General features: G+C 37.4%; 4 protein-coding genes across 4 annotated transcripts; 3 read left to right on the forward strand and 1 right to left on the reverse strand.

Moving 5' to 3' along the window:
• Positions 1-2: 2 nt before the first annotated feature.
• MSH3 (mismatch repair protein MSH3) lies at positions 3-3,092 on the reverse strand (the record flags this gene model as incomplete). Its single annotated transcript, XM_453028.1, has 1 exon — positions 3-3,092. One exon carries the CDS (start codon positions 3,090-3,092, stop codon positions 3-5), a length of 3,090 nt encoding a protein of 1,029 aa, XP_453028.1.
• A 1,130-nt stretch (positions 3,093-4,222) lies between these two features.
• On the forward strand, positions 4,223-10,645 carry CDC39 (CCR4-NOT core subunit CDC39; the record flags this gene model as incomplete). Its single annotated transcript, XM_453029.1, has 1 exon — positions 4,223-10,645. The coding sequence occupies one exon, from the start codon at positions 4,223-4,225 to the stop codon at positions 10,643-10,645; it is 6,423 nt and encodes a 2,140-aa protein (XP_453029.1).
• A 361-nt stretch (positions 10,646-11,006) lies between these two features.
• Positions 11,007-12,167, forward strand: KLLA0_C18634g (CDC50/LEM3 family protein; the record flags this gene model as incomplete). The annotated part of the gene is made up of 1 exon (XM_453030.1): positions 11,007-12,167. One exon carries the CDS (start codon positions 11,007-11,009, stop codon positions 12,165-12,167), a length of 1,161 nt encoding a protein of 386 aa, XP_453030.1.
• A 331-nt stretch (positions 12,168-12,498) lies between these two features.
• UBC1 (E2 ubiquitin-conjugating protein UBC1) lies at positions 12,499-13,185 on the forward strand (the record flags this gene model as incomplete). The annotated part of the gene is made up of 1 exon (XM_453031.1): positions 12,499-13,185. One exon carries the CDS (start codon positions 12,499-12,501, stop codon positions 13,183-13,185), a length of 687 nt encoding a protein of 228 aa, XP_453031.1.
• Positions 13,186-13,297: the final 112 nt, after the last annotated feature.

Here is a 13,297-nt window from a genome sequence, read left to right on the forward strand (position 1 = left end):
AATTATATATCTTCAATGAAAGCTTGAATTTTTTTCAACGCTTCTTTATTTAATTTCCTTTCATTAACTCTTTTCAGTGCCTTCATGATCTCAAGGAAATTATGATGCTTACTGGATAAGATTTTCTCCTCAGACACTTCAAATGCTCTGTTAATAATCTCCGTGGGAATATTTGATAGTTTCGCTACATTAAAACCGTAAGAATTATGAGCCTGACCCAGTACCAACTTGTAGAGGAAAATAACGTTGGTCCATTTTTCACCTGGTTGGTGTTTCTCTATGTAACTCATATGGTAGTTTGCTATTAATTTAGAGTCGATTTGGCACAAAGCAGAGTAGTGAGTAATAAACAACACCAAGGGACAATTGTCAGCCAGGTAAACAAAATAGTTCAAAATGGCAAAAGATATACTTAACCCATCATGCGTACCTGTTCCTCTTCCAACTTCGTCTAGCAATAGCAGAGATCTTGGCGTCGATGAGTTTAGAATATGTAAGACCTCAGACATCTCCACCTGAAAAGTTGATTTAGCATTCAGTAAATCATCGTGTGAACCAATTCTGGTGAATATCCGATCACATATCGACATTTCAGCAGAATCTGCAGGGATGTAACAGCCAATTTGTGTCATTATTACCAGCAATGCTACTTGTCTAATATAAGAGGATTTACCCCCCATATTTGGGCCTGTTATGATGTTTATTTTACCGCTGTTCGAGGACATTAGCACGTCATTCGGAACATAATTAACATCAAGAGACTCTATGATTGGATTTCTTCCATTCTTCACTTTTACTTTTTGATGCAGTTCAGTCAACTTTGGTTTCACGTAATTGACATTTGACGATGTTGCAGCCAAAGAAAGAATACAGTCATACGTGGCTAAATTATTGATACATGTTTTTATTTCAGCGTACCGATCAACAATCCTTTGAAGGAATCGCTTAAACTCATCTTCGGCTAGTAGATTCAAAAGGTCATTATGATACAGAAGTTTACCAACTAATTCTTCCGTTTTTGGCGTCCTGAACCTACTCACCGCTTTAGTTGAATTAACCTTTACCCAATTCGAAGGCACTGTCTTTGCCTGAGTATTTCTGACTTCAATTAGGTAGTCTTTAGTATCCTTGTAGCTCAAAGTAGGCCTTTTCAAGACCCTTTTGATGTTTTGAAGTTCGTCATCTAACTCTGTTTTCACTTCCTCAATGTCTCTATACTTGTGCAAAAGACCTTCCGGGAAATCATACTTATTCAAATTAAAGAATTCGATGACGTTTTTATGGGAATCTTTATCCAAAGCAGCATCGACGTTGATCATTTGTAGAAAAAGAGGAAGATCAGTAGCACTAAAAAATGCATCTAAGTTTTGCAAAATATTGAACAATAGACAGGAGGTTTTGCGCAATGCTGAATTCTCTTTATGCAGTTGGTCATGAATGAAAGTGTGATGTGATTTGAAAAGAGATGCGAAAGTTGCAATCTGTTTTAGGAAGAAATAAACTTCTTTTCTTGATGTACTACCATAAGCTATTCTATTGAGTGCGCGTTCAAGGTCTATGCTTTTTCTCAGTAGTTCGTTGAAGGATTCGAAAAAAATGCTGTGAACTTCTTTCATAATGCAAGTGATAGCATCTTGCCTGTCAAGGATCGATTTTAAATCTATCAGTGGTTTAGATATCCATTTTCGTAAAAGTCTATAACCAAATTGAGTTCTCGTATGATCCATAACCCACAATAGAGAACCATTGGTTTTGTTAGTGGTCGAATTTTCAAAGATTTCCAAACTTTCGATGGTGTTTCGGGGCAAAACCATGAAGTTTTTAGCGGTAAATGATGAATAATTCGAAGCAAAATATAGCACCTTTGTATTTTCAAAAGTTGATAAATATGAGTGCAACACAGAAAGCAATCTTTTAAGTTCATTATTCAAATCTAAACCTTGTAATGCATCGAACAAGTTAGGACAAGCTTCCTTATGAGATTGATAAAACTGTATATCCTGATTTAGTTTTGTAAAAATCGTTCGAATCGATGGTGGTAGTTCCTCTTCAGTTATGATCTCTGTAGGATTTAAATAACGTATTCTCGCTTCCAAATTCACGTTTAAAAGAATGTCGTCTGAAAATTGATCGTGTACAATTTCACCAGAATTCAATTGCACTGAAATGAGGTTCACTTTCCTCATTTTAGAAGTTTCATTAATAGAGATTGCCCATACAGAGGTCAGATCACCTAGAATGCGATCTTCACTTTTGTCAAAAGTCTCATTTATTCCGTACGAAACTTTGGTGAATATGTTTTTAATCTCTCTGGTGAACAAAGATCCACTGTTATTATTCTTCTTCAAGGCACTAGTCTCAGTTTGTTCCACTACAGCAACTTTGTAATTGAAAAATACAAGCCTTTGTAAATGTACGTGCAACCTTGTATCAGGGATGGAGCAATATTGGAACTTTCGATAGTTTCTGTCATTTGGATCTGACTCGTCTAGCGTTTTTTTACCAGGCACTAACTTAATCTGCAGAATATTACTCACGATTTCTGCATCCTTAGCAAAGAACTTGTATTTATAACCCACTCTAACACATAATATCGTATCCATGTGCTTAAGTTTCAACTCTTTAAATTGCTGGTCAAGTTCCGTAAGTTTTTTGTTATTCGCCTTAGTTCTTTTAGTTGACTTAACATCATCATTATCGTCATTCTCGTCGTCAGATCCAGTGTTTATCATGGATCCAGCATTCCGTTTCCTCATAATCGTCTTCAATTTCTCGTTAAAATCTGGCCGTCTCTCAATTCGTTCTGCTGAGAGTGTGCTCCTACCATTATTGGCCTTTGAAGCTAGATCTCGATCTTGCTCTTGATCTTGATCTTGATTATTATTTTGATCTTGATCCAAATCTTCATCCAAATCTTGATCCGATTCTGAATCTGAGCCAAGAATATTTATCAGCTCGTCTTTGTTCATATTTGCTCCACCTCGCTGCTCGTGAGATTCAATGTCAAGTCGCTGATCCTCATCTTGTCGCGTGTCTGTTTGAGACGATGGTTGGGATGATTTAAAAAAGTGACTGATCGTTGGCTGGTACATAAGTCCAGGAAGTCTTATACTCGGAATGTCAAAGATGTGGTACCTTGGCACAAAGTTGCCTCAAAATGTATCTCAAGAGAACCTTCCATGTCAATAGCCTTCGGATAGCATGCATGTACTGTGTTTGATGCATATATATCTGTGAGAGACACGCTTTTTTCATTTTTCATACAGCAGTTCGCGTTTCTGGGCCACGTGATTACGTCACGTGATTAAGTCTTCACTGGACTGAAATCATCTAATGAATTGATGAAGTGACTGTGGTAGTTCAGTAACTGGTCATTCTCTATTATAACTAGAATACATCAACACAATGTGTGAGTTTTTCTGTTTCAGTATGAAGTCATCATTCATTCGTAAAACTAAAGATTAAAGTCCAAAGTCACACTGTAAATGATAAAGTAGAAAAAGGGATCAATAAGAAAGAATCACAATAATTGACGGAAGAAATATTTCAAGGCTTGCGTGGTGATAAGCCAATGCGGAAATACAGAATATCTAGACCATAATTAAAGAAGCGTGAATCGGTGATATAAGGTGTAAGATATTCTATATTATATATGATGGATATGGATATGGATATGGATATACTTATTACGACACTCGTTACCCTGCCTTGAAATAGTGGCAAAAATCTCTCTCCTACTATATGCTTTCAAGATAATAATAATATGTGAATTGTTCAATCTTATAGAAGTTTTAAATTTTGGGAAAAATAGGAAGTTAAAGAAACAAACACAGAGAGAAAGGTTTTTCGTTTTGTTGATCGTTCCAGAAGAGATAAACTCCTGTTCTTTTTTGGGCTTTACCTTCTTCGCATCACTCCAAAAAACCTTATTTTATACATTTACACAATTATCACTAGGCAATTATAAACATACACAAGGTACAAAGGCAGTATTAAACTTAGCGGTTCTGTTTTCATCACTATTATAACTTTTTTTTCTTCCTTTGGCTAGCATTTACAGACGGACAAACAGACAAAAACTATACAGTAAGGCATTACCTGTATCGATACACCGCTGGCTTGATCTCAATTCATTGATATATTGGTTTATTAGGGTTTTTCTTAGGGTTTATTAGTCCTAGAATACAAAAATTTTTCTTTCTTAAACCAGGCTTCACTTTTCATGAGTTCAAAGCGTGATATTGAAGCTAATACAGATTTGAATTCCATTACTTACATACCCACATTTCCAGAGCCGTTTGAACGTGACAACTCTCATACGACCGCTTCGTTTGTTTCCATTCAAATTAGATTATTGGTTGCATCCGTTACTGAAGAAAATTTCCTGGACACAGAGCATCAGATCTACTACTTATTACAAAGAGGATCGTTTTCTGTTTATATCTCATACTGGAAACTTCTTATACAGCTATTCGTAAACGAATTCGAAGCACAACAGCAGAAAAGGGACCTAAACCTTCCATTCCGATTCGATTTTTCTAACCTTGTTCATCGATTGTTATACAACCTTGCACAAGAGCTTATCACAAGGACTCCTGATACTATCGAAAAAGTTAAAGAGTTAGCTTTACCACTTTCTGGAAAATATCCAATTCGCCCTCTTTTTTTGTCTTTTCTTAATAAAGATAACGAAAGCGACAGCGCTATTATTGAGGCATTGAACCCGGAAGTACACCCAATCTTTACAACTTTGAAAGATCTTCACAGAACAAACATGAGCGTATCTAATATTACCCAGAACTTGTTCGCGGTTGAAAATAAACCAAACTTTCTGACTATGCTTTCAGAGTTTTTGAAGCCTCTTCAAGGGGAGACTTTAAACGACTGGATTGCATTAATTCTATCAGAGATTTTGGCACCCGGATCTCAAACTTCCAACCAACCGTCACAACCGTGGATAGTACAAGTACCAAATGTTGACGTAAGAGAAGTGATCGAGGCAACAGAAATGGGTACCAAAGTCAATGGAATCATAAAATCGTTGGGTACCAACAACGTCAATTGGAATCGAGTGTTCAACCTCATGTCAACGAAATTCTTCTTGAACAAACCAGTCAATGCAACTCTATCATCGTTGAATTATCTATTTTGCATTTTAAACAGTGGTCCCTTGGTTGATCAATTTTTCGCATGTGATTGGAGTTTGTATTTCAAACTACGGTTATCATTTTTAATGTACCAATGGAACTATAACTCTGAATGTTTGGATTTATCAAGTCTTCCAAATATCAAGAAAATCAACAAATCAATTCCTTTGACGAAAAAATCACAGCTTTCATTGATCTCAGTTGGAAAATTGAATATCGAACTTTTCTTATCCAGGGATGAAATTTCAAAGAACCCGTTGTTTTCCTCTTTCCATGCCTCGTTTTCAGAAGCTTATAACAATGTTCCTGAATACTTAGCCGCTGTACTGATTTCCGAATCCAAATACTTTTCCCTGCTTGTTGATAATAAGTCAATTATTGATGAGCTATTAATTTCTCTTGTAATAAAGACCTACGAAAACAATGTTATTGCATTCAAAGAACTACTCAAATTGGTTTCCAAACAAAAAGTTATCGAGGTTAGCAGAGGTATCATAGCATCACAAAACGCTCAAACCATAAACTTAGTTCAGGCTTTACACGATTTGGGCATTTTGGATGAAGTATTTGAGAAGTTGCCGATCAGGGACTCCCTAAAACTATCTCCTACAGCTATGCATCTCGGGTATTTGAAATTCTCCGAATATATTGAAAGAAACATCACCTTGAAAACTTTCGTACCAACATTAGACTTTATAGAGGCTCAAACGAACATTGATGAACTGGACCCTGCTTTGAAATCTGTAAAATTGTTAAACCTTCATTCCTTGCACAGTTTGATTTACCGCACGGCGAATTTGAAATTATCTGCAGACGAAAGGGTCGCCTTAAACAACGTCATATTTAAGGCTCTAATCAGCTTTCCAAGATTGATCAATTATGGATATGGTCATGATGATGCCATCGTCGCAAATGGGGACCATGCTCCTATTCCACAGGATGTTGAAAAGAAAATGCAAACATATCTTCAGAAGATGTATAACAAGGAAATGGCTATCAAAGATATTGTTGACATCTTGCGTAAGTTGAGGGACAGTGATGACAGCAACGATCAAGATATTTTCTGTTGCATAATTCACGCTGTCATAGCTGAAACGACATTTTTCAAAGAGTACCCATTAGAAGCTTTGGCAACAACTTCAGTTTTATTTGGATCCATGATCTTGTTCGACTTACTTAGAGGATTTGTTCTGGATGTGGCTTTCCAAATCATCTACACTTTTGCTAGTGAAAGCCCTGATTCCAAAATGTTCAAGTTTGCTGTGCAGGCATTGTATGCATTCAGAATGCGCCTTAACGAGTACTCTCCATTCTGTAAGCGTTTGCTAGACGAGATTCCAGGTTTGCAGACTCAACCACAAATTCAACAGATTTTGACAGAATCAGCTGCAAATCCAAACGTTTCGATTCCAGAGCAAAAGGCTCCAGCCTTAGTAGAGTTGAATTACTTTAACATCAATGAGGTCATCAGTCCAGTAACACAAGAGGTTCCGCCTAGAGAAGTTACTGAGGCAATCTTATTCAACGTAAACAACATAACAATGAGTAATTTTGACACGAAGATCGTCGAATTAAAAGCTCTTTTGGAAGAAAAATACTACCAATGGTTCTCGAATTATTTGGTAAATCAGAGATCCAAAACTGAACCAAATTATCATCCCTTATATGCTAAAATGTTAAAAATAATCGATTCAAAGACTTTACATGCATATATGTTGAACTTCACCTATAAACAATTGTTTATTATGTTGTCAACTAAAGAATTGGGACAAACTGAAAAGACTCACATGAAAAATTTATCCTCATGGTTAGGTTCAATTACGCTTTCTCTTGACATACCAATAAAACATAAGCATATTGCTTTTAGAGAGCTATTGTTAGATGCCCACAAAAATGATAGGTTAACTGTAGTTATTCCGTTTGTTGCCAGGATTATAATGCAGAGTAAGGACTCAAAAGTGTTCTGTCCTCCTAATCCATGGACAATGGGTATTTTAAAACTCCTACTAGAGCTTAATCAGAAGACTGACTGGCCTTTGAGTTTGTCCTTTGAAGTTGAGGTCCTGTTCAAGCATTTGAATTTACAATTTGATGACATTTCTCCTTCTAACTACTTGGATATTCCTGATGCTGCTGAATATCTATCAGGTAATTTGAGAGCATTGAGCGTAGAAAAGCAACAACTGGAACAACAACAGCAACTGCTATTAATGCAACAGTACCAACAACAATTGATGTTATTACAGCAAAGACACCAGCAACATCACCCTCAACAACAGCAGCCACAGCAGCGCATTATCTCGAATGGCTATGGGAATGCTATGAATGATCAAGCAAGCCTAGAAACTTCAGATGCCCCTCATAGTAGCTTAGTTGGTAATTCTGTCTTTGTGACACATCCTGACTTAAAGAGGCTCTTCCAGATGGCTGTGTCAAAGTCGGTTAGAGAAATCTTAATTCCTGCGGTTGAGAAGGCAGCAAATATGGCAGTTCAATCCACTGTCAATATTGTTTTGAAGGACTTTGCAACTGAAGTTGATGAGCAAAAGCTAAAAACAGCTGCCATTAACATGGTTCAATACTTGGCCCAAAATGTTGCACATTCTATTTCTGTTCCATTGTTGAAGGACACCATCAGAAACACCACACAATCATTGACTCCAAATCTCATTAATATGACCAATTCTCCGATAGCCGAATTAAATACAGCTATCGATGATAATATCGCCATTGCAGTGTCACCAATAGAGAAAGCTGCCGTGGAAAGAGCCATTCAAGAGGTTAATGAAAAATTGGTGCAAGCTGTTGCCGTTCGTCGTTACCATTTGGAGCGCAGATCAGATCAGCCATTTGTTGCACAAAACATCAACCGTTTCTCTTTGAATTTACCTGATCCACTCGGTTTGAAGCCAACCGGTGTAACTCGTGAACAATTCAGTTTATATGAACAGTTCCCAGCTAGCATGCCTTCCGACAGTAGCAGAAGCCCACTTGAAACAATTTTGGCTCAACAAAAGCAGCAACAACAACAGCAGCAACAACAGCAACAACAACAACAGCAGCAACAACAGCAACAACAACAACAACAACAACAACAGCAACAACAACAACAACAACAGCAACAACAACAACAGCAACAGCAACAACAGCAACAACAGCAACAGCAACAGCAACAACAGCAACAGCAACAGCAAATACTATTACAACAACTTCAACAGAACCAGAACCAAGCAGCACCTCAAAACATGCTCAATATTGCAGGAGCCTTCCCTCCTCAAACCCAGCCACCTCAACAAGCAATTTCCGCAGCGCATTCTGAGTTAGAGCAGAACCACAGAGTTCTATTACAATTGATGGACACTTTAGTATCTCAAATAAAGGATTATAGCGAAGATGTTGAGTTCAACTTGCAAAACGACAGTACTATCAAAAATACTATCGTAGAAATACTCTCGTTTATTTCAAGAAGTAATCAAAAAGATCAACTTTCTTTGAAAGTTTCCCAAGCTGTTGTCAATAGCCTTTTTGGATCAAATGAAAGTAAGTTGTGCAGAGATGTGCTTTCTTTATTGCTAGAAAAGCTATGTTCTTTGTCAATAGTTGCCAGAAAAGATGTAGTGTGGTGGCTAGTGTACGCTCTTGATCCTCGTAAGTTCAATGTACCTGTCGTTCGTTCTCTACTCGAGGTCAACCTTATTAATATTGCTGAGTTTGATGCAGTGCTTGTCACCGCTATGAAGAATGGTATGGCAGGTGCAACTGAATTTTCGATGAATTTAATTCGTGATACAGTTATGGCGGACTCACCAATTCTTATGAGATTAGACTTCATCAGAATCCTCGGATATTTACGTACCATAAACACCCCTGAGATAAAGGCATTCTTGGAGGAGTACGAACAATGTAGGGCTGTTCCCGTGTCCAAGACTACATCAATAACTAAAGTAGAACGGTACTACCTTGTGTTCACAGAATGGGTAAAGTTACAACAAAGAGTGGAAACTGATGATGTAGTTAACATTGTGTTCATCAGGCAGTTGTTCGAAAAAGGAGTTATCGACTCCAAGGAGAAAGTCATTGAATTTATCAAGGCAGCACTGGAATTATCTGTAAACTCCTTCAAACAGAGTGACCCTACAGGTGAAGTCTTCACTTCCATAGATGCATTGAGCAGACTCATAACTTCCTTGTTGGTTGTGCAAGAACTGAACGTCGAAGAAAGAAAAGAATACTTGAACTTGCTACTATCTGTAGTAACTCTAGTTTTTGCCAAAGATCACCAAACTAATATGACATCCTTCAATGAGAGACCATACTTTAGGTTATATTCCAGCTTACTATCAGATTGGGATAAATTACGTGATCACCATTTCATTAGAGTGTCTGATTCTGTTGTAAGAAAATCTTTAATCGAATTTGATCAATATTTCTTTGATATATTCGCTTCGTTCTTGCATAGCTACCAACCTATAGCGTTCCCAGGTTTCTCATTTGCGTGGATTACATTGATCTCTCACAGAATGTTCTTACCTAAAGTTCTGAGATCCAAGGAATTATACGGATGGGATAAACTAGTTTTGCTATTGATTGATTTGATGAAGTTCCTATCTCAGTATATCAAAAAGGATAACGTTCCAGATTCTATCTCAGTCATCTACAAAGGTGCCTTAAGAATATTCTTAGGTATTTCCAATGATGTTCCTGAATTCTTGATTCAGAATCATTACAAATTAGTCAAGAATGTGCCTCCAACTTGTATTCAACTGAGAAATATCATTTTGTCAGCCATTCCTAAAAAGATGATGATTCCAGATCCATTTGTCTCCGAAATCACCGAAGATAACTGTAAGGATATTCCACAGGTGTTCTATGATCCTTCTCAAGATCTGAAATCGTTAAAGAAGCCTATTATCAACTACTTAAGAATCCCATCTTCCTCATTGTTAAGAACCATTTGTGGAGGTATGTTCAGAACTGAACTTGAATATGAGAATGGTATCGGGTATGATGAGAACAATGTTGATGTCAACTTGATTCACGCAATTGTTACCCATGTTGCCGTGGAAGTTGGATTGGAAGTCGAGAAAGCCTCCAAAAACGCAGTGTTCAACGTGAAATCTTCCTACTATACTCTTCTATTCGGACTTCTATCCGACGGGAACGACGAAGTGAAATTCCATATCATTCAAGCCATGGTAAACCAGTTGAGATACCCTAATGTACACACTCATTGGTTCAACTTTGCATTGAAGCTAATGTTCCAATCTGATCAATGGCCTGATGATCAATTGTCTACCATTCAAGAGATCATCTTGAGATCATTATTGGAAAGAATCATCGTCAACAAACCTCATCCATGGGGTGTTGTAGTGACGTTCATGGACCTACTAAAACTTGAAGGAACCAAAATGATCGAAAAGCCATTCATTAACGACATTCCTGAGATTCATGCTATCATGAAGAATCTACAAAAGTACGCTCTTACAAGCTCTTCCTGAATAGGCCATATCTAAATACACAGATGTAGTTATCCAATTTATTTTCCTTCAATTTGTAATATATTAATTATTCAACAATATTTTATTCATTTCATATCACTTAACTTCCTCATCCACTGGTATATTTGCCTGCCATCTATCTTAGAGCATTTTCCTTTAATATCCAAAAGTCGTCTAAAATGAGGTCGCCTTTAAATATCCCAAATTAAACCCACCACACACATATCAAACAAATTATAGTGACTTAATTGATGGAACAAGAGAGAAGTAAACGCCGCTATTAGCTATTCAGACATTTAGTACTCCAGGAGCATCAATCACAATCAAAGAGGTTGTACCCAATTGATTTTTTGAATTTGTGATGAGGCTTTTCTCAAACCATCGAAATTCAGTTGAATCTGAAGAAGTACCTTCGAGTAGGAAATCTAAAAGACCACCAAACAGTGCTTTCAGGCAACAGAGATTGAAAGCATGGCAGCCGATCTTATCCCCACAGTCAGTTCTCCCGCTATTGATTATAGTAGCGGCTATCTTTGCACCAATCGGAATCGGGCTCATAATAACTGTCAATAACGTTCAAAATTTAAGTATCGACTACAGTGATTGTCGGACGCTAGCTGGAGGGAGTTATATTAACATCCCATCGAAATATGTGAGATACCACTTCAAGGGTAAGCCATCTGCTGCTCCCCAATGGAAAGTGAACTCAGCAGATGGTATAACCAAGTGCTACCTAAAGTTTGAAGTTCCAAACGATATTAAGAAATCTATTTACATCTATTACAAATTGACCAACTTTTACCAAAACCACAGAAAGTACGTTTCTTCGTTTGATATCAGGCAATTAAAAGGTGAAGCAGTGGATACTGATGACTTAGTCAGTGAGTGTAAACCGCTCAAGGAATCTGACGGTAAGGCGATATATCCATGCGGTTTAATCGCTAATTCCCTCTTTAACGATACCATTTCATTATCCTTGAACAACACGTCTAACGAAAACGACTCATATGAGTTAACGAACAAGGGAATTTCATGGAGTACCGATAGGAAGAGGTACAAGAAGACGAAATACAACGCTTCTCAGATAGTGCCTCCTCCAAATTGGAGTAAAAAATACCCAGACGGTTATACTGATGATAATATTCCAGACGTTTCAACATGGGAAGAACTACAAGTATGGATGAGAACTGCAGGTCTACCCAAGTTCTATAAACTAGCTGCAAAAAACGAAACTAGCACGTTGAAAAAGGGTACTTACGAAACCACTGTCGAGTTAAATTATCCAGTACAGATCTTTGGAGGAAGTAAATCTTACATCTTGACAACAAATAGTATTATCGGTGGCAGAAACATGTCGCTAGGGATAGTATACCTTATCGTGGCCGGTATTGCAATCTTGTTCGGTGTAATATTTGTCATTAAATTGATTATCACTCCAAGAAAGATGGGAGATCACACATTCTTGCACTTCGCGGAACAAGACGATGAAAGTCAACTTCCTGCTTCCTCTTCAACCACATAATACGTGAACCTTCTATCTAATATACACAACGAACCAGTATATACCAATGTACTATAATCTTATAGGTGATGTTTAACTCAGTTATGTTGAAAGGGAAACATGTCTTTGTTACCCTCATCACCAGTTTCTACTTCTTATATCAAATACCATTAACATTGATGATACTGTATGCAAACGATTGAACATCCATTAATGTATGGAAAGAAAAGATCATACATATATACGTGTGCTTATTCATAGTTATCACATCTTTCGAGAACGGTTTATTACACCCAATAACTGGAGCGGGTGCATTTGAAAGTGCCACTGAATTACCAATTAATCTAACAGGATGCTAAGGTCGAAGAGAATTTTGAAGGAAATCCAAGCGGTGAAAGAGGATCCAGAGGCCCAAATTGAGTTAAAGTTTGTCAATGAGTCTGATATCCATCATATGAAGGGCAGCTTCATTGGCCCTAGTGGAACGCCATACGAGGGAGGTAAATTCGTCGTTGATATAAATATACCCGTGGAATATCCGTATAAACCACCCCAAATGAAGTTTGACACAAAGGTGTACCATCCCAATGTATCATCTGTAACTGGTGCTATTTGCCTTGATATATTAAAGAATGCATGGACTCCAGTTATAACATTGAAATCTGCATTGATTTCTTTACAAGCTTTATTACAGTCACCGGAACCAAATGATCCACAGGATGCACAAGTTGCCAAACATTATTTGACTGACAAAAAATCCTTCGATGAGACTGCAGCATTATGGACAAGGACTTATGCTTCTAGTAACGGAGGGGATAATGGTACCAACAGTCTAGGCAAAGGTACCGAAGAGAATGTTCAAGAACTTGATGAAGCAGATCTGTACGGAATTGATCAAGATTTGGTGACGCAGTTTGTCAATCAAGGATTTGACAGACAAAACGTTATTGAAGTTTTAAAGAGGTTAAACATCAAGAGCATGAGCATGGAAGATAATGAAACTGCCAATAAAATCTTAGAAGAGCTTCTAAAAGAATAAGTGTTCCATGTCAAGAAGTTCAGACTTGAACATTTCAGGAAAGAAGGACAAGACAAGACACACACACACACACACTATCTCTCTTATAACCAAGAAGTGTGTTCATCATATA

Source organism: Kluyveromyces lactis (assembly GCF_000002515.2).
Source record: "Kluyveromyces lactis strain NRRL Y-1140 chromosome C complete sequence".
NCBI lineage: Eukaryota > Fungi > Ascomycota > Saccharomycetes > Saccharomycetales > Saccharomycetaceae > Kluyveromyces > Kluyveromyces lactis.